The sequence below is a fragment of the Neovison vison genome, chromosome 8 (genome assembly GCF_020171115.1).
Source record: "Neovison vison isolate M4711 chromosome 8, ASM_NN_V1, whole genome shotgun sequence".
Classification (NCBI taxonomy): domain Eukaryota; kingdom Metazoa; phylum Chordata; class Mammalia; order Carnivora; family Mustelidae; genus Neogale; species Neogale vison.
In genome coordinates this window covers 43439830-43467507 of record NC_058098.1, presented here as the reverse complement: position 1 = coordinate 43467507, position 27678 = coordinate 43439830, and the positions used below count along the sequence as shown (strand labels likewise).

The following is a 27678-nucleotide window of genomic DNA, read 5'->3' as shown; positions in this document are numbered from 1 at the left end:
TTATTTATCTTTAGAGACTTCCATATCCTGTGACTTCATAAAGTAAGCTGGGCTCTGACTTAATTCCTTTCCTTCTTCCCTTGATTGGCCTAATGTCATGCATCCGTATAGAACTAATTTATCACCAATCTATCCCAGGTACTGAAATAGGTTTGGAATGAATTCCTGGACATACTTCTCACCTCACACAATGCCAGAGCCAAGGAAGGGATCCAAAAGGAGAAATGAGCAAGTCTTTCAGTCTTTCAGGTCTATTATTCTTAACCTTTCGTGATTCCTCCTCCGGTTTCATTTCATTAAATTCTATTAAGACAGACATGAAAGAAGCCTAAAAGAAAAGTTGGCTGAGCCTACCTGGTATTTTATTCACAGTTCACATCTGGGTGGAAGGCCAACATTTTCAGCTCCTTAAAAATGATGAGTTCTCCCAAAATATCTCTCTCCTGAATAAAGATATATACTTTTGAGGCAATTTGTCATTAATAATAATTCTCACTCAGTGAGATGCTAGCTTTGCGCAAATACCAGTAAAACTTCCACATACCGAATGGGATGACAACTTTTCCAGCGTAAAGATTCAGAGCCAATATTAACATTTGCTAATGTTAATATTGTTAATATTAGTAATATTGTTATATATTTATAACATTATTTATGTTATATAAACATGTAATACATATATATGTAAAAATATATAAACATATAATACATATATAACATTATTTATATGTTATATAAACATATAATGTATATTTAACAATATAATATTGTTAATATTGTTAATGTTGCTGTATTATTCTCTACACTTTTGGCATGTTTGAAATACTTCAAATTTTTAAAATAATAATAAAAATCTACTGCCTAGAAAATCTACATCCACAAAAAAATGTAAAAAAAAAAAAAAGGTTGATTTTTGCATCATTGTTAGTAACAATAAAAAACTGTCAATAATCCCATAAATCCATCAAAAGGAGAACAGTAAACAAAATACAGTATCTTCATAAAATAAAATCCTACCTGCAGAGAAAGGGGAACCCTCCTACACTGTTGGTGGGAATGCAAGCTGGTGCAACCACTCTGGAAAACAGCATGGAGGTTCCTCAAAAAGCTGAAAATAAAGCTACCCTACGACCCAGCAATCATACTACTGGGTATTTACCCTAAAGATACAAATGTAGTGATCCGAAGGGGCACATGCACCCAAATGTTTATAGCAGCAATGTCCACAAAAGCCAAACTATGGAAAGAACCTAGATGTCCATCAACAGATGAATGGATAAAGAAGATGTGGTATATATATACAATGGAATACTATGCAGCCATCAAAAGAAATGAAATCTTGCCATTTGTGACAACATGGATGGAACTAGAGGGTATTATGCTTAGAGAAATAAGTCAAAAATCGGAGAAAGACAACTATCATACGATCTCCCTGATATGAGGAAGTGGAGATGCAACATGGGGGTTGTGGGGGGGTAGGAAAAAAATAAATGAAACAAGATGGGATTGGGAGGGAGACAAACCATAAGAGACTCTTAATCTCACAAAACAAACTGAGGGTTGCGGGGCAGAGGGGTGGAGGGAGAGGGTGATGGGGTTATGGACATTAAGGAGGGTATGTGCTACAGTGAGTGCTGTGAAGTATGTAAATCTGACGATTCACAGACCTGTACCCCTGGGGCTAATAATACATTATATGTTAATTTAAAAAATTTTTTAATTTTTTAAATAAATTATAATAAAATCTAAAAAAAAAAAAAAAAGAATCCTACCTTGCAGTTAAAATGAATGAATTAATTGTAACAAAACAAGTTATATTGCTAGATAAAAGAAGCATGTCTCAGAACAGTATATACACTATAATACCATTTAGGTAGAGGACATGTGCAAACACACACGTACATACACACATACATGTATACACACACATGCACATGCACACGCACACACTGAATCTAGTCTTAAAGAAACCCAAACAGAGATACCATTCAACAGACAAATGGACAGGGGCACCTGGGTGGCTCAGTGGGTTAAGCCTCTGCCTTCGGCTCAGGTCATGATCTCAATGTCCTGGGATCCAGCCCTAAATCAGGCTTTCTGCTCAGCAGGGAACCTTGCTTCCCCCTCTCTCTCTGATCTGCCTCTCTGACTCTCTGCCTACTTGTGATCGCTCTCTTTCTGTCAAATAAATAAATAAAATCTTTTAATAAATAAATAAATAGCAGACAAATGGATAAAGCAACTGTGGTCCATATATGCAATGGAATATTACTCAGCCTTCATAAAGGATGAATATCCAACTTCTGTATCAACATGGGTGGAACTAGAGGAGATTATGCTGAGTGAAGTAAGTCAAGCAGAGTAAGTCAATTATCATATGGTTTCACTTACTTGTGGAACATAAGGAATAGCATGGAGGACATTAGGAGAAGGAAGGGGAAAATAAAGATGGGGAATCAGAACTATGGACTCCAAGAAACAAATGGAGGGTTTGGGGGTGGGGGGGGAGGAACGGTTAGCCGGGTGATGGGTATTAAGGATGGCACATATTGCATGGAGCACTGGGTGATATAAGCAAACAATGAATCATGAAACACGACATCAAAAACTAATGATGTACTGTATGGTGACTAATGTAACATATATATAAATAAATAAATAAATAAAATGCACACATGGGTCTGAACCACTTTAAAAGACCAGTTATGAGGGGCATCTGGGTGGCTCAGTGGGTTAAGCCTCTGCCTTCAGCTTAGGTCATGTTCCCATGGTCCTGGGATCGAGCCCCACATCGGGCTTTCTGCTCAGCGGGGAGCCGGCTTCCTCCTCTCTCTCTCTGCCTCTCTGCCTATGTGTGATCTCTATCCATCAAATAAATAAATTTTAAAAATAAAATAAAGTAAAATAAAATAAATAAAATTAAAAAAAAAATTAAAAGACCAGTTATGGGATAATCACTCAAAGGTAAACACAGTCTGAGGATTGGATGGTACTGAAATGGCAGTGGTAATTTTCTGCTTTTAATGGATGTTTTGAGGTTTTGTAAGAGATGTCTTTGTTGGCAGGAAATATACACTCATGTTTTTGGGAGTGATAGGATATCAGGTCAGCAAAGTATTCCCAAATGGTTTAGGAAAAATGTCCATTTTTCCAACTTCATTTACTTCATATCATATATAAAAATTAAGTCAAAATAAATATTAAAAGTTAAAATTACAAAATTTTTACATGAAAACACAAGGGAAAGCCTTCAAAACCTTCTTATATATTGAATATGACACCAACAGGGCAGGCAACAAAAGAAAAAACAGAAAATGGAATCCATCAAAATGTAAATTAGGGATGCGTGGGTGGCTCAGTCAATTATGTGTCTGACTTGAGATTTCAGCTCAAGTCTTGATCTCAGGGTCATGAATCTAAGCCCTGTACTGGCTCCACAGTAGTTGTTGAGCCCACTTAAAAACAAAAAAAAAACAAAAACAAAAGAAAAACTTTTCTATATCAAAGGACACTGTCAATAGAGTGAAAAGGCAATCTACAGAATGGGAGAAAATATTTGCAAATCATACATCTGATAAAGGGTTAATATCCAAAATAAAGACCTACAACTCAACAATAAAATGATTCAAAAATGAGCAAAGCACTTGAATAGATATTTCCCACACAAATGGCCAATCAGCAAATGAACAGATGCTCAACATCACAAAGCAAAAGGGAAATGCAAATCAGAACAAGATCCCACCTCATACCTATTGGGGATGGCTATTAACAAAAAAAAAACAGAAAAGAAGTGAGAGCAAGGATATGAAGAAATTGGTACCTTTCGAGTGGGAATATAAAATGGTGCCACCACAGAGGAAAATGATAGGGCACTTGTTCAAAAAATTAAACAAAGAATTGTGAATATGATCCAGCAACTTCACTTCAATGCATACACTCAAAAGTACTGAAAGCAGGCAACCAAACAGATATGTGCACACACGTGTCACAGCAGCATTACTTGCCAGAGTCAAAAAGTGGGAACAACCCAAATGTCCATCAACTGATGAACAGCTAAACAAAAAGTGGCATATACCTAAAATGGAATGTTACTCAGCCTTAAAAAGAATGAAATTCCGACACATGCTACATGAATGAACTCTGAAGACATCATGCTAAGTAAAATAAGCCAGACATAAAAGGACAAACACTGTATGATTCTATTCATGTTGAGGGCCTTCAAATAATCAATTTCAGAGACAGAAAGCAGAAGACTGGTTACCAGGGATGCATGGAGTGGAATGGGGAATTACAGTTTAATTGGGTAGAGTACCAGTTTAGGAAGATGGAAAAGTTCTGGAGATGGCTGCACAACCAGCGTGAATGTCATTAATGCCACTGAACTGTACACTCAAATATGGTAAAATGGCTAAAATAGTTCTGTTTTCTATTTTACCACAATTCTTAAAAAGTCTTATGATACAGACACTCTCAGAGATACCACATATTTTCTGAGTATGTGGTAAATGTGAGTAAACAAATTTTCATTAAGTCTGGAAGAAAAGGCATAGAACTCAACTAATGGTGTTACCTCTGGAAATGAGAGATTATAGTCAAAATCATCTTTAGTATTTTTAATTTTTTAAAAGGATGCTGATTTTACATATTACTTGTAACAAAAACTGATAGAAAAATGGTATATTACAGGCACACGAGAAAAATAAAAGACAGGAAAATAACTGCTTCTATAAAAATACCCTTCTGCCCAGGAATACTATAAAAACTCACTAATAAAAAAAATAACATTTCCAAACTGGTACCTTCCAGAATACACTGCTTACATGAAATTTAAAAAACAATAATAGGAGATTCTTCCCTGGAGAAAATGAAGGAGACACAGGAACAACACAAGCGGGGGCAGAGGTATGCGGGGGAGAATCCACAGAGCATAAGGCCAGATCTAGTCTGGATTTTGAAATGAAATTTTATAGGATTTGTACTTATCCCCTAAAGGTTTCATGACCCAACAATGACACCACCAACAGTTAATAACAGCCTTTGCCCTCTCTGCAGTCAAACCACCACAATTCCTGAACACGGCCACTGCTTGGGGGATTCTGTGGGGTATCATGCCCCGGTCTGAGCAGGAATGGAGAATGGAAACAAGGCCACAAACCTAGCTCTTTCCATTAAACAGAAATTGAGGCTTCCGGGCTCCACTTTCATGCTTAAAAATAGAAAAAGAAATTGACTTCACATTTTATGGAGAGTAGTCAAAGGAATACATTTAAAGTGAAGAATCTTCAGAGAAGTGCTGTTCTTTTTTGTTTCGTATTGACAAAAATAACTAAGATGACGGAACAAAGCAGGTAGAAAGCGACGATTATGAAACTCTTGACCTGATACCAGCAAGCGGTCCCCTGGCATTGGTCAGGCACAACAGCCTCCTCCAGCCCCGGATTTCCACTCTGCCTCTGGAGCCGCTGCCGCCCTTCTGACAATTACCTCCCATAATTTCCAAGATCAATGAACACCAGGAAACATACTTTTCCAAAAATAAATCCTTTTCTTCCTCTGACAAGTTCCAAACACTTGAGATTTAGAAACTGCCCTAACGATACCAGTTATAATGGCATGTAAAAATCAAACTCAATATAAATGTTTCTTGGGCTCTTTACGGTCTCTTTTTATAAAGTTTTTTGCATTTGGGGGAAAGCAGGCTGATAGTGAAACACGTGGCTTCATGCGGACTTGAAGAAGGGGACCTAAATCCTTGAAACCTGCTTCTTTGTTATTGGACATCATCAAACAGAGGTTCTGGCTTTATGTCCAAACTGTGCCCAAGGAACTTGCAGAACCAGGGCTGAGCATCACACCCCTTGATGTCTTGATGTCTAACTGTCTGATCTCATCCTAGAAATTCAAAGAAACTCATGCCATGGAATCCCCTCACTACCCTGCATTGGAGGCAGGAATGGGGTCTTCCTAGTAGTGAACTGTAGGAGGCTAGCCTTTACAGTGTGCCCCACTGCTCAAACCTTGGTATAAAAGAATTCAAACATGAGACATTTATAGAACACCCTTACTGCGGGAGGCAGAACACAAGTGGCTAAGAGCCTCCAAAGTACATCCAGACCCACACCTCTTACCTACCTGTTGTAAGAGCTCTGAACTGCTACCTGCTGCCCCTTCCCTTGCCTACACTACAGTCCAGCTCAGCCATGTCTGTGAACACACCCAGATGCTCTCAGATTCCAACAACCATCCAACTTACTACCCTAGCCACGAAGGCCTCGCATCATTAGGCCTGGGTCACAATTCTATCCTCCTTGTCCCCATCCCCTCCCAGATACCCTCGGAGCTCGGCCACACTGGCCTTTCTTCCACTGATCAACCCAGGGCTCTGTACTTGCTGATTCCTCCACCCAGCCCGTTCTTCCCCCAGGCTTCATGGTCCTGACTCCCTCTCAGCTCCACCTCCTTCCTCAGCCCCCATACCTAACTAAGGTAGTCCCCACTCCACAGCATTCTCTGTACCTCACCCTGTTTTGATTTCTTTATATAATCACAACCATCAATTATGCTGGCTTTTGTATGTGTCTCACCACAGTGCAAGCTCCACAAGGGCGCGATGCTGGCTCCGTGCTCTACTTATGTGTGAAGCTGGCACAAAGCAGGCACCGTTATCAGTATCTGTTACACACATACATGAGAGGGTGGTAGGTAGGTGAGAGGATGGCTGGATGGGCAGACAGACAGAAGGATACACAGCGGGTGCAGGGATGGATAAATGAACAAGCAAACAAACTACTAAAGAATGAGGATGGACCATTAATAAAAGCACCAACCACTATGCAACCAGTGCCACACCATGCAATGAGGATTCAAAGGCAGGAAGAGCCCGCCTGGATGGGCCCTGAGGTAAGCATCATGAATGAAGTACTATCTTAAATTAACCTTAAAAGATTGTGGGGGTGGAGAGAACAGGGTAGGAGTTCCTTTCGGGTGGATGACCAGGAACACAAGGAGAAAAACAAAAATAACAATCAAAAACCAGTAAACAATCTGCAGGAAACTAGTCCTACAATTTAATGTGAAAAGCTTCTACCATGAACTTAACAAGTAATACATCATAAAGTACAAACCCCTAACAATGCCCCCTGTGTTTAAAAGTAAATGATTAGCCAACAGCCCACAAAGCCTCAACATTCATGCATTCTGTTAAATTGCAATTCTCCCAGCCAAGGCTTGGTAGTGATCACCCTGGGTTTTTATTCAAGTCCCATGAATAAATCAACCTAGGAATAGGGCCAGATGTCTGGTACCCAAAAAACCAAGAGAACTGGGACGCCTGGGTGGCTCAGTTGGTTGGACGACTGCCTTCGGCTCAGGGCGTGATCCTGGAGTCCCGGGATCGAGTCCCACATCAGGCTCCCAGCTCCATGGGGAGTCTGCTTCGCTCTCTGACCTTCTCCTCGCTCATGCTCTCTCTCACTGTCTCTCTCTCTCAAATAAATAAATAAAATCTTTAAAAAAAAAAAAAAAAAAAAAAAACCAAGAGAACTATAAGCATTGTTTCTCAAACCAAAAATCTCAAGAGAGTATGCCACTGGACTCTCACCCAGCCATTGGGCAATCCACACATTGGGTTCCCCTCTCTTAAGAAATAAGTTACTCCAGGATACCTGGGTGGCTTGGTCAGTTGAGCATCCAGCTCTTGATTTCGGCTCAGGTCACGATCTCAAGGTCCTGAGATCAAGCCCCAAATCAGGCTCCGCACTCACTGCAGAGTCTAGAATTCTCTCTCTCTCTCTCTCTCTGTACCTCCCCCCACTCACATATGCTCTCTCCCACTCCCTCTCTAAAATAAATAAATAAATAAATCTTTAAAAAAAAGAAACAAGTTATTCCCCTGGCAAAGGCCTCAATGTCACTCGGCAGAGGGGCCCATCATCAATCACTCATGTATTGAGCTGTTGTTCTATCGGCTTTTCCCTGACACATCTGTAATTGTGTCAAGAAGGTACCATGCTCTGGGAATATTTTCATCACTGCGGTGTGTTTGGGGGTGGGGGGTGAGGAACTGAGGGGGCACTGATGAGTAAGAACAGCCTCATATGTGACCTCAATTCTTAAGCCCAGCCATCTTGCTTCCTGGCCGCTGCAGTAATACAGGTTGTAAAGTATTTGTAGTCATCACAGCTGGGGAGACAGAGCGGGGGAGGGCAGGTGGTCCAGAGAGACAAATGCCTGGAGCAGATAAAAATGGCAATGTTCAATTTTCTCTGGTCCAGTAGCTCGCAAAGCATGCACAAAGAACTAGCTAAAAACATAAACCTGCTACTCTTCTGCTTTTTACATCCAGACATGCCAGGAACTCTGGTTCAGAAAACCAGAGGTGGGGGGAAAGTACCCAGACTCTGCATTTTTTTTTTAAGATTTTATTTATTTATTTGATAGACAGAGACACAGAGAGAGAGGGAACACAAGCAGGGGGAGTGGGAGAGGGAGAAGCAGGCCTCCTGCAGAGCAGGGAGCCTGATGCAGGGCTCAATCCCAGGACCCTGGGATCATGACCTGGGCCAAAGGCAGATGCTGAACAACTGAGCCACCCAGGTGCCCCAAGACTCTGCATTTTAATATGCACCCTCCATGGCTTGAAGCCTGTGGTCTCAGACAGAGAACGCAACTACCAGTCTGAGTGACTCTGCAGGGAACAGAGTATGGAATCCCTGCACACAATAGCCCCCAGGCCACCAGTATCTTCATTTCTTTGGGGCCTTCTGAGAATCTGAGGACAGCCCATTTTTTATTTCTAACACTTCCATGTCACTCTTTCTCTCCATTAGTAATGCAAATGTTTGAACAAGGCTTTCTACAAAATACCACTGATTTGCCAAACATCTTTCTGCAATTACCCGGAACTACAAAGCTCCTAATAAATTAGCTAAAAAGCTAAAAATTCCCAATTAAAATTTTGAGTCTGTATATTTAAAGCATTGCTTTGCCAAAGTATAAATCCATGGAAGGATAAACTTCACCTCCCTCCCTTGGGAATAATAAAAAAGATGCTTAGGGGGCCTGGGTGCTCAGTCGGTTAAGCGTCCAACAATTGATTTTGGCTCAGGTCATTATCTCAGGGTCCTGAGATCGAGCCCCATATTGGACTCCAGGCTGAGGGAAAAACCTGCGTAAGATTCTCTCTCTCCCCTTCCCTCAGCCCCTCCCCTCTCAAAAAAGATGCTGGTTAATCTTTGGCAGGTCAAACAGTAAGGAAAGGAGTTTGAGGGGGGGTGGTTAAAGATTTTACTTGAGAGAGAGACAGAGAGAACACGTGTGCACCTGTGCAGTGGGGAGGGGCAGAGGGAAAGGAACAAGCAGACCCATTGCTAAGCAGAGAGCCTGACGCAGGGCTGGATCCCAGGACCCCAAGATCACGACCTGAGCAGAATGCAGACACTTAACCAACTAAACTATGCAGGCACCCCTAGGAGTTTGTGTTTTTGACACAACCACAGATAAGATCAGAAGGTTAAAATAACTAAGAATCTGCCCAAAATGCATACAAAGGAACAAAGCCCTTTAACTTTAAATGCACTAGCCCATTAGTGCCCTGAGAGAGTTGTTTAATCTAGTTGTTTAATCTAATTGAAGATTATAAATGTTTCATGTGTCAAAGGTAGAGAAGATCGCAGTTTTTAATTTACCAGCCAAAATTTCAATAGGAGAGAACCAAACTCTTATCAATTTTTGCAATTTCAGTAAACAGATTTAAGAAGGTAAGATGAAGGTCGGTCGATCAGTCAATCAATCAGTGGGGCCCCAAGCAAAGATACAACCATGTATCTCTTGCAAAGGCCTCTATTATACCAATGTAGGACAATTATTTATATGGGAACAAATCAAAATAGTAAGACAAAAGTGATCCTTTGCAGCTCCCCCAACAAGGAAGAAGCCAGCCTGCTTGGAAACATCTTCGAAGTTTACAACCTTTCTGACCAGCCAGGTCCGCATACCCCAGGTAGGGCATGGCATACTCACACTCATGGGACGTAGTAGAGATTGTAGCTGCTGGTGAGCCAAGAGCAGGACTGCGGGAGGTCAAGGGCCCACCCAGCCTCCATACCCAACCTTCCCCCCAGAGGGTTATGCTGCTTTCCTAACTCAAGGAGGTCAGTGTTCACGTTGAAATAAAAACAAGGGAGATCTCCGTAGCCCAAAGGTCCAGCCAGGTACCAGCCCTGTCCAGGAAAGGCCGCTGGGTGATAGGAGAATCCCAGGATTCAGGGTCACCAGCACTACCACCACAATACCACGACAAAGATGAACAACACCAACGACAAAAACAACGTAATGAAGACACTCTTGCAAAGTCTCTGCTTCTGTTTTACTAACGCTTCTGTGTAAACACAACAGGACTCTCAGTCAACATCTGTTTGATGAATCAGTGTGACAAAACGAACTAACGACTGGAATAAAGGAGAGGATCTGAGTATCATTTTGGCAACCAGACTTAGAAGCACATTCTTTTTTTTTTTTTTTAAGATTTTATTTATTTATTTGATAGAGAGAAATCACAAGTAGATGGAGAGGCAGGCAGAGAGAGAGAGAGAGGGAAGCAGGCTCCCTGCTGAGCAGAGAGCCCGATGTGGGACTCGATCCCATGACCCTGAGATCATGACCTGAGCCGAAGGCAGCGGCTTAACCCACTGAGCCACCCAGGCGCCCCCCTAGAAGCACATTCTTTTTTTTTTTTTTTTTTTTTTTTTTTTAAAGATTTTATTTATTTATTTGACAGACAGAGATCACAAGTAGGCAGAGAGGCAGGCAGAGAGAGGAGGAAGCAGGCTCCCCGCTGAGCAGAGAGCCCGATGTGGGGCTCGATCCCAGGACCCTGGGATCATGACCTGAGCTGAAGGCAGAGGCTTTAACCCACTGAGCCACCCAGGCGCCCCCCTAGAAGCACATTCTTATCACAAGTCAACAACAAGAAGCCTGGCTCAGCTCATGCAAAAACCAAGATGAAACCAACAGAGATAGGGAAATTGCACCTGGAGTTCAAGCCTTAAAAAAAAAAAAAAAAAAGGATAAAAAAGGAAAGACCTACACTAAATAAATGTACTTCTATGAAAAAACACAAACTTGTTGGCATCAACATACTTCTTCCATATACTGAGAATAACTCTCATTACATCTCAACCTCAAACTGGAACGTGCAGGAATGAAGTGCCCACCTTTGTGCACCTGCCACAGGCTGCCACCTGTGTCCTAGTCTGTCCTCCATTCCACCTTTGGGATTCCATAGCACATATTACTTAAAAGGCTAGCCCATCTCTGGAAGTACAAATAAATAAAACCAAACGGAGCTCTTTCCCCACCCAGCTCTCTCCCCTACATATTTCCTCCTGACCCTACAGAAGTTGTAAATGTCTCAATCCAGGCATTCCAAGGTTTCCAGGAATAGAGATGGATCCTTGCTGATAAGACAAGTCTATGGAGAAAGTTGTAAGTGAAGTGATGATGATATTCAGACAAGCATAAAATTAAAAGCTCTGACACCATTTTTCACTGGTCAACTTCTCCCAGCAGTGTGTCAATACACACATGAGCTAGTCCAAAGATGTGTATTTGAAAGTTCATTTTTTCAGCTCCTTCTAGCATTTCAATTAAGTGAGAGTTTCAATCGCACTAAATAAATGAGAATATAAATAATTAATGCAACACTATGAACTAGGTGGGTTCTGGGCCTGAGGGAAGAGCCCCTCAATTACAAAATACCCCTCCCCACCTGCTCACACAAACATGCAACCCCCTCTCAGTGAGACCCAGGCAAATAACCCCTACTTAAAGGGGAAGGGCATTTAAATGAAAACATGAGCAGAAAGCAGATTTCACCATCAGGAATGACTAAGGAGGGTGCTGAAATCTCCCAATATCTCGCCACCCACGGAAGAGCTCACACACTAGCAGTCTTTTCTAGTAATCATCAGCATGTTCCTACCACAATCGTGTTCCTCCGTGAGAATGCAACAAGGAAAAGAGCTTCTGGCTGGCAGTTGTGCTACTGCTTCCGCGCCCTGATCCCTTTGGAAATATCTTTCAGAGCAAGCACATCATGCTCCTGTTCCAACTTCTTCTCACTGTCAGAATATATCACGGGACCACACAGCAGCCGGTAAATGCATGGGGCATGCTGCCGATGCAGACACAGAAGGCGTGCAGAGGCTGCACAGCCAGTTCCAAAAGCAAGCAGAGATCTGGTTAAGGCAGGCAAACTGCTAGTCACCTTTACCAACCCAGGCCTCATGGGCAGCAAGCAGAGCTCTGGGACCTGTGAAAATAACCTACCCCCAACCGAAGTGTAAGTTTAGGAACAACAACCTAGAATGCCTCCTCCCCTCCGTAACTTTAAGGTCAGTGAAAACCCTCACTCTGGGAGGCCGGCCCAGCTTGACCGCATCAGCAGTGGCATCAGCCTTCTCAGAACCCAGGACATTCACAGACAGCACAGCTCCCCTGACCCAGGACACACAAGTCCAAAACAAACTACACAACCCAGGCTCACCCCCAGGACTTGGCAGTGAACAAGACCAAGGGAGCTTGAGTTCTAACAGTAGGGTGGGGAGAGGAGGAACAAGGAAACAAGCAGAACATAACAGAATGGCCAAGTGCTATGAAATTAGGCATCAGAGTACAGTGACAGAGCACCTGGCAGGGGCTTCCTCAGGACTGAGGCAGTCAGGGTATACCTTCTGCGGAGGACACACGGACACTGAAACAAGAGTCAGAGGTAGGAAAGAGCTCAGTGTGCTCTCAGACTAAGTAAAGTATAGGAACCGAAGCGCAGGTGGCTACAGGGCAGGGTGGACTGAGTCACAGAAGCCCGGTGACTAAGGCATGGTAAGTGACAGCAGGGAACTTAGTTTATAATCTAAAGGCATCAGAAGGCACTGGAGGGCCTTAAGGAGGAGCAGGACATGATGTTCTTGTGACCCATCCTACACTGTCCTGTACTACTCTGTACCTCCCTCTGTTATCAACCTTCCGGGTTTACGCTGCCCCACATCCACTCCTGGGAGGAGGGGCTGGATCACAGCACTTCTTTCTCTCCCTCAAGTGCCCAGTATACTGCCAGGTACTAAAAAAGACACTTAATGCATAAATACAAACACACACACAGAGTGCATTTGTCCAGACAGTTTAAAGAACCTGTATAATTTTTAAGGTTTTTTTTTTTTTAATTTATTTATTTGAGAGAGAGAGAGGGAGAGGGAAGGGGCAGAGGGAGAAGCAGACTCCCTGCTGAGCAGAAAGCCTGACACAGGGCTCAATCCCCGGACCCTGAGGATCATGATCTGAGCTGAAGGCACCCTTAAAGAACCTTGTTTTAAAACTTGCCAAGGGGCGCCTGGGTGGCTCAGTGGGTTAAAGCCTCTGCCTTCGGCTCAGGTCATGATCCCAGGGTCCTGGGATTGAGCCCCACATCAGGCTCTCTGCTCAGCAGGGAGCTTGCTTCCCCACTCTCTCTGCCTGCCTCTATGCCTACTTGTGATCTCTGTCTGTCAAATAAATAAATAAAATCTTTAAAAAGAAAAAAGTGCCAAAATAACCATTTCTCTACAATATACATAGTTTCACTACTAGTTGGACTATACTGAGAAAATAAAACATTTGGAATTAAAAGCTCAACTGACAGAAAGGCATGCTTATCTATAGGTGGAAACAATTTGGCAGCTGTCTTCCTACCGACACAAAAGCAAGCAAATTAGCTATTCGCCCAGAGAGGAACCCCCTTCTTTTTTTTTTAATAAGGTTCGGTTAGCCAGCAGATAGTACATCATTAGTTTCTAATGTAGTGTTCAACAATTCGTTATCTGCGTATAACATGCAGTCTGCTGGGAATGAGAAGGGGGAGACAGACCACAGGCAAAGTGGCTGGCCCTCGCCATCACCGGGGCCCTCCATGCCTACTTGTCGCCACCTACTGGACAGTGAGAGGACACAGATCTGCACCCTGTTGCCAGGTCTGAGACTCCTGAGCCAGTTAACTGGTAGAACAAATGAAAGTGATACAGCACAATTCATGCATTTGAAGAGAAAGCTCCTAAAAGAAAGACTCAGAAATGGCTAAAATGGGTGCCAGCTGGCTCAGTCAGTGGAGCATGTGACTCTTGATCTCGGGGTTGTGAGTTCGAGCCCCACATGTGTAGAGATTACTTAAAAATAAAATAGTAAAAAAAAAGACTTTCTTACTCTAATAAGCTAACATGCCTCATCAGATGGTAAAAGAAAAAAAAAAATCATGCTTTGTATGTCTTTATGTTATAAAGAGGAGGTACTAACTGAAATAAGGTTTAGGATCCCAAAGATACAATGCATTATTACTCTCTTAGAGATTTAGAATGAAAAGAAAAACACGACTAAAATTTTTCTCCAAATAGAATTATAGCAGAACTAGAAAACAGCAATCACATCAAACCAGAGAGAGTAGCCCAAGGCAAAAGGAAAACTGGGGAGCACGGTGTCCCAGAAAACAAGATTCAAGACCATGTCCAAGCAGCAGCAGTGGCAGTTGCTGCTCAGTGGGCAGGTCATCAGGGCCCACCAGCTGTGGAATCAGATGACACAGGGTTCAGGGGGCCTCAGCAGGAGTCCCTGAAGATCACAGTACACAGAGCAGGCGGCAAGCAGAAAGGAAATGGAGGCATTTCTCAACTGGAAATGCTCGGGAATATTTAAAAGCCACAGGAATGAGATGGATGAGACAGACAGACCGACTGGACAGGAGGACAAAGTGCTTAAGGGAGACTGCCAGGAAGGTACAGGGGAGGCCAGGGAGGGCGCCACAGACAAGGCTAGTCTGGCTCCACCCAATACAGGCTCATAGGGCTTTGCTTGTAGAAGGGCTCACCTTTGGCTTCACCCTTTATTATAATAAAGAATTACCTAGGGGCGCCTGGGTGGCTCAGTGGGTTAAAGCCTCTGCCTTCGGCTCAGGTCATGATCCCAGGGTCCTGGGATAGAGCCCCGCACCAGGCTCTCTGCTCGGCGGGGAGCCTGCTTCCTCCTCTCTCTCTTTCTGCCTGCCTCTCTGCCTACTTGTGATCTCTATCTGTCAAATAAATAAATAAAATCTTTAAAAAAAAAATAAAAAGAATTACCTATTATAATTTTTTAACAAGGGGCTGCTCGTTTTCATTTGGCACTGGGCCCCACAAATTATACAGCCAGTCCTGGCCTAGGGGGAAGTGATGGCCTCAGCACAGAGAAGGGCAGCTCTGCCACCTATGTAGGAAGAGTGGGATGGAAAAGCAGGGTCAATGCCTTCAGATGGCCTCTTTGTAAAGCAGAAAGACAGCCATCTGTTTTGAACAAGCAAGAGAGTAGATGAGTGGGGGAAGGTTAATAATATTCCACATAGGGTAGAGAAATTTGGTCAATTCATGTTAACCAAGGGACTGAGGTTAACATAACCTGTAATAAGACAGATCAGTCTCATGTACTTCCCTATCATGCACTGAGAAAGGCACATCATTTTTGTGCTATTTGGTATTCCTGTCAAAACACATATCCTCACTGTAATCAGAGAGCCCAAACTGAGGAATCTTCAACAAAACAGCATGCCAATACTCCTGAACATCATCAAGGTCATGAAAGACAAGGAAAGGCTGAGGAGCTGTCACAGATTAGAGAAGAGAAATAACAATTAAATGCAATGTGGGATTACCCTGAAATAGAAAAAGAACATTAGAAGAAGAAAAAAATACTAGTGAAATTTAAATAAGGTTTGTAGTATTGTTAATGATGTGGGTAAGGTAAAAGAGAAGTTAAATTTCCTTACTATTTACAGCCTATTGACAAGTCCTTGAAATAGGCAGAGTAACATTCCTCTAGGAACTCAGCTGCCTCAATGTTAATACTTTGGTAAGGGCAAAAAGGTGCTCTTAGCCTAGCATTATCCCAACCTCCTGGATCTTTTAACATATAAAAACTCCTTGGGAAACTTCCATTATCTCTACCCCCAAGATACATTTTAGCAATCATCCTCCAGGCACATGGCGCAGTGATATACATCTGAAGGGTCTCAGGACTAGGGTTTTACTAGTAATAGATGACCTTGTCCTAACAATAGCTAGCCCCCTCAGGGTCCTGGAAACCTTGCTTGCAAAATTCCTTAGGGACTTACTAACCCCCTCCCAACTTGAAAGTGTAAAATCAGTAGCTCCTCACAACCCCAGAGCAGTTCTTTCTGCCCAAAGGTCCTGTCCTGGTGCTTTAATAAGACCACCTTTTTGCACCGAAGACATCTCAAGAATTCTCTTGGCCATTGGCTCCAAACCCCAACATTCCTGCAATCAATTAACAGTAACATATCAGTATTAATCTCAGTGTTCCATCAGTACGCTATGATTGTAAGGCAAAGCTAGTGGGAGCTCGGTAAAGCAACCAGGGGAACTGTGACTCTAACTTTTCTTAAATCTCCAATTATTTCGGGGCGCCTGGGTGGCTCAGTGGGTTAAAAGCCTCTGCCTTCAGCTCAGGTCACGATCTCAGGGTTCTGGGATCGAGCACTGCGTCGGGTTCTCTGCTTGGCGGGGAGCCTGCTTCCCTTCCTCTCTCTCTGCCTGCCTCTCTGCCTACTTGTGATCTCTGTCTGTCAAATAAATAAATAAAACCTTTAAAAAAAAAATCTCCAATTATTTCAAAATAAAACATTTAAATTTTTATGTGGATTTTTCATTTGTGATTTCCTTTAAAGTAATTCCAGTAACTTTAGTTATCACCTTTGAAGTCCAGCACTACTATGTGAGACATGTTCCTGCTTCTCTATCAACCCAAAGAATCAGCAACAAGTAGGAAAGGTTATGTTCCCCTTAAAAATAATAACTTGGAACTAAGGGTGGGGGGCGAACAGTTAAAAAAAAAAAATCACTTATTTTTTTAAGTTTCAATAAACTGAATAAAAATTTTAAAAATAAAAATAAACCATGGCCCACAATGCACAGGAACCACTGGCATTTTTCTCCAAAAAATGCTGCAAGTATTCAGGGACTATTGGATTTCTCAAACAATGTCAGTGACCGCAGATTTTAGGCAACAATTTTTTGCTTCCTGATTTTGAAAACTGGGTTTGCATCTTGGTTCCACTTCTTAGCAGCTATGTGACCTTAAGCTACTGCTTAAGCGTGGTGCCTCCATTTCCTCATCATACCCTATGATAAGGATTAAATCACTTGGGCGCCTGGGTGGCTCAGTAGGTTGAGCCGCTGCCTTCGGCTCGGGTCATGATCTCAGGGTCCTGGGATCGAGTCCCACGTCGGGCTCTCTGCTCGGCAGGGGGCCTGCCTCCCTCTCTCTCTCTCTGCCTGCCTCTCTGTCTACTTGTGATCTCTCTCTGTCAAATAAATAAATAAAATCTTTTAAAAATAAAAAAAAAAGATTAAACCACTTACTACATTTAAAAAAAAGAAACCTGGGTGCCTCGGTGGCTCAGTTGGTTGAATGACTGCCTTCAGCTCAGGTCATGATCCTGGAGTCCCAGAATTGAGCCCCGCATCAAGCTCCCTGCTCAGCTGAGGGTCTGCTTCTCCCTCTGACCTTCCCCCCATCATGCTCACTCTCTCTCATTCTCTTGCTCTCTCTCAAATAAATAAAATATTTTTAAAAAAGAAAAAGAAAAAGAAACCTTAGAGCAGTATCAACATATAAGAAATTGTATTGGGATAGGCCAGGATGAAAGTAGGATGACACGAGATTTGGGCCTGGCTGACAAGGTAAATGGTAGTCGCATGAATTTAGGAAAAAAGAAAACAGAAGGAATGTGTGGAAGTGGGCTGGCAGGAGTTTCATTTTAGCTTTCAGCATTGCAGAGGACCATCAACTACAGGCTGCCAATTGACCTAAATCAGTCTGCTTTGCATAAATATTAGGTTTTTCTTGGTTGACAACAGTAAGGACCCAAAGAGGAGAGTCTGCTCTCCTCCTCTGGATGGTATCAGGTTATACTAATGGCAAGTCTTAGACCAACTTCAGTCATATATGCAGACCTTCATATTTAAGATGTGAATTTATAAGCAAGCAGGCACAAAAATAATTCACATCAACTCTTTTGTAAAGCTGGTAGAGTCTTAGTACTCTATCCCACTGGCTTTCACAATGACAGCTTCATAAGAGGTTCTCCAGGCAGATAGGCAAAGCAACCAGAGTGTTCAGCAACCTGTGCTGGACAGGGGACTATTCAGGCATTGTCCCAAACAATTCAGACTATGGGCTGCTATCTTCTCCTACTCTAGTCTTGTGAAAATAGTATCTCAAAAGTATTTTATCCAATAAATATCAATGAAAGAAACATTATAACTTTGAACACGTCATCCAGTTTTACATTTATCTAATACTTCCCCCACCTACTGCATCATTCCAATTCATAGTATCCTAGGAAGGGGAGGGTTGGGTGGGGGAGAAGGAAGAACAGAAATGTCCCTTTGGTCTCACTCCTCTGCCTGCTCCCAGGTGTCTCGAAGGCTATTAAGTGGGCACATTAATTAAAGCCTCAAGAAGTGTTAAGCATCTGTAAGAACCATACAGGTTGCAAGAACTATCATAGATTTCCTTTCTCTATTTTAATTAAAATTTTTTCTCAAAGCTTAGAAGGCTGGCAGCAAATCCAGGTCAGACAGTGCTTTAGAAAAATAAGGATTTACAGAGAACCTCAGGTGGCACATGTACCCTCAGTGGGACAAAACCCACTCCAGGTAACCATTCTAATCCCATGCAGAGGACAGGCCAGGGCTCAGACAGAGTTGTGCCATTACTCTGCTGCCACCCAGCGGCGCGTGGGCACCAAAGCACCTCGCAGCGGGGAAAGAGCCGGGCTCTGGCGAAGGACATTTTCTCTGGAATCCAAAGTCAGGAGGAGGTTAAGGGAGAAGTACTGTCCAGTCTACCACAGCACCAAGGAGATGCAGTGTAAACAGACGCATTCTTGGGAAGGGATGTATTAACACAGATACTAGTTCCCTACAATGAAGTCTCTTCTCCACCTCAGACAGAGAACGGTTCCAGGGACTCAATCAAAGCCAAAAGCCAGGGGACAGACTCCGACAGAGTCCAGGCTTACCTGCTTTGGGTCAGAGGTAGCAGCGCCAAGAGCCGGGGACTCCAATTCTATGGTCACAGGTCCATCATTCTGAATGTGGACTTGCATGTAGGCACCAAACTTGCCATCTGAAAGAGCAACACAAACAGTTATGAGAGACGGAGACCCCAGGTTACCCTGTCTAAAAAGTCACCAGATCAATGCAATCAGAAACATGAAGAGTAGGACTAGCCAGTAAACACAGGAAAAGGTGGAAGTAGAGAGGGAAATGCAAAATTAAAGAGCAGATGTGCAAGCCCTATGGACTAGGCAAGAATGGAAAGATCTGGGAACATCAGGTGGGAAATGTGGGCTTACAGGATCATAAAATGGCCAGAAGGTAAATTGGTTTAGCCACTTCAGAGGGCATGATGGTGCTTGAAAAAGTTCTACAACTCCGGAATTCCACCTTGGGGGGGGGTCTACTCAGAAATTCTTACACAAAAGGAATGTTTGAGGGTGTTCATCCGGGCAGCATTTAAAGATTGTATTTATTTATTTGACAGAGAGAGAGAGAGAGCACAAGCAGGCAGAGTGGCAGGAAGAGGGAGAGAGAGAAGCAGGCTCCCTGCCAAGCAAGGAGCCCGATGTGGTACTCCATCCCAGGAACCTGAGATCATGACCTGAGCCAAAGGCAGCTGCTTTACTGACTGAGACACCCAGGTGTCCCCCAGGCAGCATTTATTACAGAAAAAGGGGACACAATCTGTCCCTCAATGGGGGCATGAATGTATAAACTCTACTTTAACTCCTCAGTGGAATACTATGCGGCAGCCACATGTGTCAACAGGGCAAATCTCAAACACGTGACATGATCTTTAAAAAGCCACTTGCTGGGGTGCCTGGGTGGCTCAGTCATTAAGCATCTGCCTTTGGCTTAGGTCATGATCCCAGGGTCCTGGGATCAAGGCCTGGATCAGGCTCCCTGCTCAACGGGAAGTCCTGTCTTCCTCTCCCACTCCTTCTGCCTGTGCTCCCTCTCTCACTGGGTCTCTCTCTGTCAGATAAATAAAATCTTAAATAAGTAAATAAATAAAAATAAAAAGCCACTTTTGGAGTTCCTGGGTGGCTCAGCTGGTCAAGGGTCCAACTCTTGATTTCAGCTCAGGTCATGATCTCAGGGTCATGGGATCAGGCCCCGTGTAGGGCTCCACACAGCAGTGAGTCAGCTGGAGATTCTCGCTCCCTCTCCCTCTACCCTTCCCCCCAGGTGCATGTGTGCACGTGTGCATGCTCTCTCTCTCCCTCTAAATAAAATAAATCTTTTTTTTTTAGTAACTTGCAACAAGGACATATCATTTTAATATGATTTATTCATTTATATGATACTTTAAGTTGGGGTTTTTTTAAAGATTTTATTTATTTATTTGATAGGGAGAGAGATCACAAGTAGGCAGAGCAGCAGGCAGAGAGAGAGGTGGGGAAGCAGGCTCCCTGCTGAGCAGAGAGCCCAATGTGGGGCTTGATGTGGGGCTCGATCCCAGAAGCTAAGATCATGACCTGAGCCAAAGGCAGAGGCTTAACCCACTGAGCCACCCAGGCGCCCCTAAATGATACTTTTAAATAACCAAAATGAGTTATATTGTTTACAAAGATATATATATTAAATATATATGAAAAAAACATGAGCAAGAAAGCCAAACACAGGACAAGAACCACATTCATACTGAATAGAAGGCAGGGGATGATGAGATTTGAGAGAGAAACCTCAGACAAATGGGACTAGCTGGGTAGTAAGCATACTAGCATCTATTTCCTGTATGTTTCATAATTAAAATTTTCAAATAAATTAAATATAAAAATAAAAGGATAGGTGGAAAGGAAGGTCCTGCTCCTTCACTGTGGGAACCATCCTGCTCTCTAGGATTCATTTCAAAATGGCCACAGGCTGCCCCAGAAAAGAGCTCCTCTCTGTGTCCTATTCCAAACCTTCTGTTTTAACACCCAAACCCACGCAGTTGTATCTGATCAATCCCCAAACGCTGAATTACATTTATAAAGAAAGCCAAGAATATGCCTTGAGAGATGACTCGGTGCAGTATCAGAAAAACGACTCCATCCATCCAAGTACCTCTGTTAAACCCTGGGCCTAATCACTGCTGATAACACACACAGACACTTAGTCAAGGGAACACACAGGTCTTGACACTTTATCAATTAAATTTATTTAATTTAAATTTATCAATTTAAATGCAAAGTAAGAAAAGAACTGGATCCAGATTAAAATAGTACAAATGCTCACAAACAGAACCACCAGGAACTCCTCTGCTGCCACCTACCAATAAGTAACAAAGAGAGCATATGGGATCCAGTCCACATGTGAAAACCACTCACTGTTTTTCACTCACAGCAACTATGTGCCAACATGGTGCTAGAGATCCAGCTAGCCAGGTGCAGATAGCCCTGACACTCATGAACCACGCTTCCCCAACTGTGCCCTGCCAGGTATTCCTTGAATAAAGAATGCCACAGTCACATTCTTTTGGAAAACCACATTTGCTGAACTCTCCTTCAGAGACTCACAAAGCACAGCAATGTGTAACAGATTCTCAAGGTGTCCTTGAATAGAGAAACCTATTTAGTTTCTTTACCTTGGTAGTTCCCAAACTCCCCAGGCGAGGAGCTCTAATTTCACATAAAATATCCTTTACAGGGCAAATGACCCACTGAGAGAAGCCAAGAAAAAGAAAAGCACCAAATGGACACACTAGCTCAGGGTAGGCCAGCCTGGGGTCTCTCTCGCTCCCTCCCTGGAGAGCAGCTCTGCTCTCAGGTCCCAGGCTCCCTCAGGTGCCAGACCCACTACCGCATAAGGCGACATCCACGAACCTCTGCTCCTGTTGCCACAACAATACAGTGCCCATCTCGGACTCCTCCCCCTGGCAGCACTCTGTCCAATGATCCTCAACCTCATGGAGGGTCTTAGCAAAATGGACATACCAACAGCTGGTTCCCTTCAATGCTCAGAGAGCAGCATTAGAAACTCCATTAGAAGCACCCAAGTTGTTCGCCATTTTTACAAGATTAATCTCGTTTCTACCCCGCAGCCAAAAGTGCTCAAACAATGGTGACTTTTCTTCAACTCCTATCAAATTAAAGTGGCCATTTAAATCTACAGGGCTTTTGTTTTATCCATGTCAGACTAGCTAAAAAGACATCAGCTGGGAAGGAAATCATGTGTTTAATTGCATGCTAAAATTATGGCTACAATTAGTACAAAATTTCAGCCGCTGCACTCCTCAGGGAAGCTGAAGGCAGACTCAGGGGGAAAGGAATTATTTCCGACCTTGAATTTCTGTTGCCAGGATATACAGCATATGCTTCACCGTGTTTATCACTCAAGTAGCGAAAAATTTATTTTCTTTTCCTGTTTTTCTTCAGTTATGAACAGAACTATTATCTGAATTTCCATTTGTATAGACAATAAATCCAAAGACATGTTTTAAGAGGTCTTAAAATGGAACATTTTTTCCAGTTCAGATCAAAGAGTAAAGCCCAATGAAAAATTTATACTGGCCAGAGGAAATAAAAACATTTTTAAAAATAATCTTAAAAGACAGAAACATATCTGCCGAACTACATCAGGGCTCTAATGATGATATAATCAAGTCACCCTTAACTCTAAGTCCCAGGGGTCTGTCCAGAGCTGGAGAAGCACCTGTCAGGCACATTTGTGCCACATGTTTCCAGCTGGAAGACTCCCAGCAGGAGCCCCAAACCTGCTGTGACCTGTTTTCCAGCAGCCACTGTCCAAGGCCTCTACGAGCTCCAAACCACTGCGCCCCATTAGCCTGTGAAGGCTGACATCCCACCTTCTGAACAATACCTGATTAATGGTCACCACTCCCTGAGAAGCCCCGCCCCGCCTCTCCGATCCCCTGCTGGTTCAAGGACCACAGCAGGTCACCACAGGAAGTCTGCTTGTTAGTACAGGTATGGCACTGGGCCCACAGCACCACAGTCAGTGTGCAGGAAATCTGGGTCCCTGTTACTGCTGTCACTCCCACTGCTGTCCATGGTAGAATATGGGTAAATGGCGGGGAGGTAGGGGCCGGCAAAGAAACCACACCAAAAAGAACATGCTATTGAAGAAAAATGGAGAACAGAAGGCTTGATGGCTTCTTGGCCTGGCTGGGAGCAAGCCCATGCACCTTCCACAGCCAGCCTGCATGGCCATGACCAAGTTGGGACTTGGCCTACCTCTGAAGACCAGTCCTGAGCCTCAGGCCAGCCACCTGAGGACACCCCCGAAGGCAGCTCCCTCTGTCACTAAGGCAAAGTCCTCACCACCCAGGCTTCCTCTTCGCTCTACTTTAAAGCTGTTCAGAGCCCAGGCAGGCAGGGAGGAGGGTTATTGATGGAGACCCTAACATCAGGTACACAGGCTGGGCACCAAAAAATCAAGCAAATGTGTGCAACTGGAGGACTCAAAACAAGCATGTGGCAAGGAGAGGGCCACCGCAGCTAACGGAGTTTGTTCTAGACCCATGGGCTTGCATCACACCTGGAGCCCAGAGGAGTGGACCCTGGTGGGCCATGGCCACTATGGTAGCTCTGCCCACCAGCACAGAACTGCTTCTCTGAGAGTACCATGTCCCCGAGCCCCCCTCCCCAGAGGGCTCAGCCGATTCAGGGCACCACCAGTAGAGCACGGATTCCCCAGCAGGCTAATCTGGCTCAAGGGAACCTATGAAGCAGAGGCAAGGGCTCTGGAAGCCATCAGCAAAGTCCAGCAGCTCCAGCAATGACATTTCCTAAATGACTTGGCTGGGGAAAGGATTCAGTTGTAGGAAAAAGGGCACACAACAGGCCCTGTCAGCCACATTAGGCCTTGGGTGGCAGCATTAAAACCACTGCCAGGTTCCATTCCACATCCAGCATCATGAAAGGCACCAGAAAGTCAACTCCTGGAATCTTGCAGCTTCTCCTCAGGCTCAAGTCCCCCTTATCAATGGCCTCTGCTTGTCTCTGTCGTGGTTCTGTCCACTCAAAAGAAACACCTCCTCCAGGCAGCAGACGTCTCAGGCCAGGTAGTCCATGGCCAGAGGAACTAGGGAACAGACCCTGTGGCCCAGCGTGGAAATGAAAATGTCTACTCCCAGGTGAGGGCACCTACCACCAAAGGGGGTCACCCCAATTCCAAACTAAAGAGCTGTAAACAGGAGTTGCCAGGGGAAATAGCCCAAAATTAACCTCTTGCTGGGAGGTTAAATTCTCATCTGAGCTGAAGTTCTGAAGTCAGATTCAAGGCAACTGGCACAGCCCCCTCATATAACAGAGAGGCTGAAGGCAAGGTTTTCTCTGGCCATCAGGCTTTGCTTGCACATCTCTGGTCTCTGCTGGGGTCCTGGGCATGGCTTCTTTCTGCTTGGGATAACTACATGGAAGGCTCCCTGTTCTTCTCATTAAGGCATCAGGGAGCCTGTGTGAGGACAATGCAGTGTGAGGCCCCAGAGGACCTACATGGAGCCTTATACAGTGCGGTGCAGTTGTGCTGAAAGAGCCTGGACCCCACTGGGCAAGAATACCCTTCCACCAAGATCAGCAAAGTAAGAAACCAGGGAGAATGGCCTCTGAGCTCATCAGACCATTAGTTTGATTTTAAACTTTAATTCCTTTATACTTGAAATTGAATCAGAATTTAAACTTGACCTAGGAGTTTTCCCTAAGACTCTAAGAATGGAAGAAGGTTTACATTCAAGTTCAGTGCATCTCCATGTTGTTGGCATTTTATTATGCGTTTCTTATGTATTATATTAAAGGAGTGTATTAATATCACTTAGCCTCACTGTAGAACCTCTACTGTGCTGGGCTAGGTGATGTGATTGGACATAGTTTGGGACAGAGGCTAGGGAATAAATCTTCACTTTGGGATCGGAGTGCCTTCACAGCAGGGTTCTATCCAGTTCAGAGCCTCTAGGAAGAAAAGACATATGGCAGAAGTAGCCTCAGGGAGGTTGAAAGGTAGACTTGAAGGACTAAGCCTATAAACTCTTACCCTCCCCTGAGTGGGGAGCCCCCATGGCCACAAAACAGTCAAAGAAGGTAAGGGAATATGCTAGAGGGTGATTATCATCATCCACCACAGGATTCATGAATTTTTATACGATGAGTATGATTCAAATAAAAATAACACAGATTAGGGTGCCTGGGTGGCTCAGTGGGTTAAAGCCTCTATCTTCAGCTCGGGTCATGGTCCCAGGGTCCTGGGATCGAGCCCTGCATCGGGCTCTCTACTCGGCGAGAAGCCTGCTTCCCCCTCTCTCTCTGCCTGCCTCTCTGCCTACTTGTGATCTCTAATAAATAAATAAATAAAATCTTTTTAAAAAAAAGTAACACAGATTATTTTCTGGAGCTAGACAAGCTGATTTAAAAGTTCATATAGAAAAACAATTAAGAAAAAAAAAAACAATTAAGAATAGGCAGGAAACTCCAAAGAGCAATGTGGGTGAGACTCCCCTTACTCTATAGAAAGCATAGTAAAATCTTCAATAACTGTGTCTTCATCATACAGACTAAAAGAAAACAAAAACAGAATAGAAACAAAACTTAATAGTTCATGAACACACACAGGAATTTAATATGGGATAAAGTCAGAATCTCAGATCAGTGGAGGTAAATTTGGTTTTTTAAATAAATGTTTTGGGGAACCATCTCATAACCACCTGAGAAAGATAAATTTTGGATCTGTTTTACACTGTACACAAAATAAACTCCAAATGGATCTACGATTTCAAAATCAAAAAGTGAAAGCATAAATCGACTAGGGGGGAAAATAGCCAGATTTCTTTGTAGCTTTGGAGTAAGAAATGTCATAGAAATTCTAAGAAACCATGATTCAAAATCTAGCAGACATTTCAAAAATTACTATCAGAAATGTCTGTCCTTGGGCCACCTGAGTGGCTCAGTCAGTTAAGCATCTGACTCTTGATCCCAGCTCAGGTCTCGATCTTAGGGTTGTGAGTTCAAGCCCTGTGCTGGGTTCTACACTGGGCATGAAGCGTATTTAAAAAAAAAAAAAAAAAAAAAAAAGCAAGGGTGCCTGGGTGGCTCAGTCCATTGAGCATCTGACTCTTAGTTCTGGTTCAGGTCATGATCTCAGGGTCATGCCTCCATGCTCCACATGATTAAATAAGATTTAAAATAGATTAAGTAAGCTAGGCTCTGTTCCCACCACAGAACACTGCACAGCTGTTCCAAAAGGTGTGAGGAAGTTCTCTAAGAACTAATAAGGAAAGAATCTCTAGAACACACTGTGAAATCTTTTAAAAAATAATTTGTTAAAGATGCTACCATTGTATAAAAAGAGACATATAGGGGCGCCTGGGTGGCTCAGTGGGTTAAAGCCTCTGCCTTCGGCTCAGGTCATGATCCCGGGGTCCTGGGATCAAGACCCGCATCGGGCTGTCTGCTCCGCTGGGAGCCTGCTTCCTCCTCTCTCTCTCTCTGCCTGCCTCTCTGCCTACCTGTGATCTCTGTCTAGCAAATAAATAAATAAAATCTTAAAAAAAAAAAAGAGACATATATATTTATATTTGCTCACATGTCCATGAAGAAACACTAGAAAGACAGAAAAATTTAATTAGAAGTGATTACCTACAGACAGTAAGGGAAACAAAGTAGACAACACATTTCCCAAGGCAGACCTTTTTCATATCATTTTGATGTATGAACTATCTGATCATATTACCTATTCAAAAATTAATTACAACAAAACTGGAAGACTTACAATTTTCAATTTCAAAAGCTACTACACAAACCCAAACATATATAGTCAATAAAAGTACACCATTCAGTGGAGAAGAATAGTTTTTTCAGCAAATGATGATGGAATGGCTGGATATTCTCATGCAAAAGAATGAGGTTAGAGCCTTACCTCACACCATATACAAAAACTAACTCAAAAGGTATCAAAGACCTAACTGTATGGGTTAAAACTATAAAGCTCTGAGAAGAAACCGTAAGGTTAAAAAAAAGAAAGAAAGAAACCATAAGGTTAACCTTCATGACAATGGACTTTGGTAATGGTTTCTTATATATAAAACCAAAAACACAGAAGAAAAAAAAAGGACAAAATTGGACTTCATCAAATTAAAAAATTTTAGGGATGGGGATGGGTGAAACAGGTGAAGGGGATTAGAGGTACAAACTGTCAGTTATAAAATGAGTAAGTTACAGGGATATAAAGTAAAGCACAAGGTAGTGTATAATACTGCTATAATTTTACATGTGGACAGATGGTAGAAACATTTAATCAAGGTGAGCATTTCTAATATACATGAATGTCAAATCGCTATGTTGCACAGCTGAAACTAATATAATATTGTATGTCAACTACACTTCAATAAAATAAATTTTAGGGGTGCCTGGTGACTCAGTTAGGGGAGATGAGACTCTAGACCTCTGCATCATGATTTCAAGCCCTATGGTAAGCCCAAAAAAAAAAAAGAAAAGAAAAGGAAAAAAAAGGAATTTTTTAAACTTTTGTGCATCAAAGGTCACTATCAAGAAAGTGAAAGGACAACCCACAGAATGGGAGAAAATATTTGCAAATCATATAACAT

The 27678-nt window shown here is 43.1% G+C and overlaps 1 protein-coding gene across 3 annotated transcripts in view; it reads right to left on the bottom strand.

Annotated features, from left to right (window-relative positions):
• The window catches only part of DTD1 (D-aminoacyl-tRNA deacylase 1), a 175087-nt gene that overhangs the window by 129018 nt on the left and 18391 nt on the right, over window positions 1-27678 (bottom strand). For 2 of the 3 annotated variants that reach the window (XM_044263526.1, XM_044263527.1), the window contains one exon: window positions 19097-19203. In XM_044263526.1, coding sequence (XP_044119461.1) covers window positions 19097-19203 — 107 coding nt within the window. Of the gene's footprint in view, window positions 1-354; window positions 444-19096; window positions 19204-27678 lie in introns of all 3 variants that reach the window. The other variant, XR_006386158.1, reaches the window with a different exon arrangement.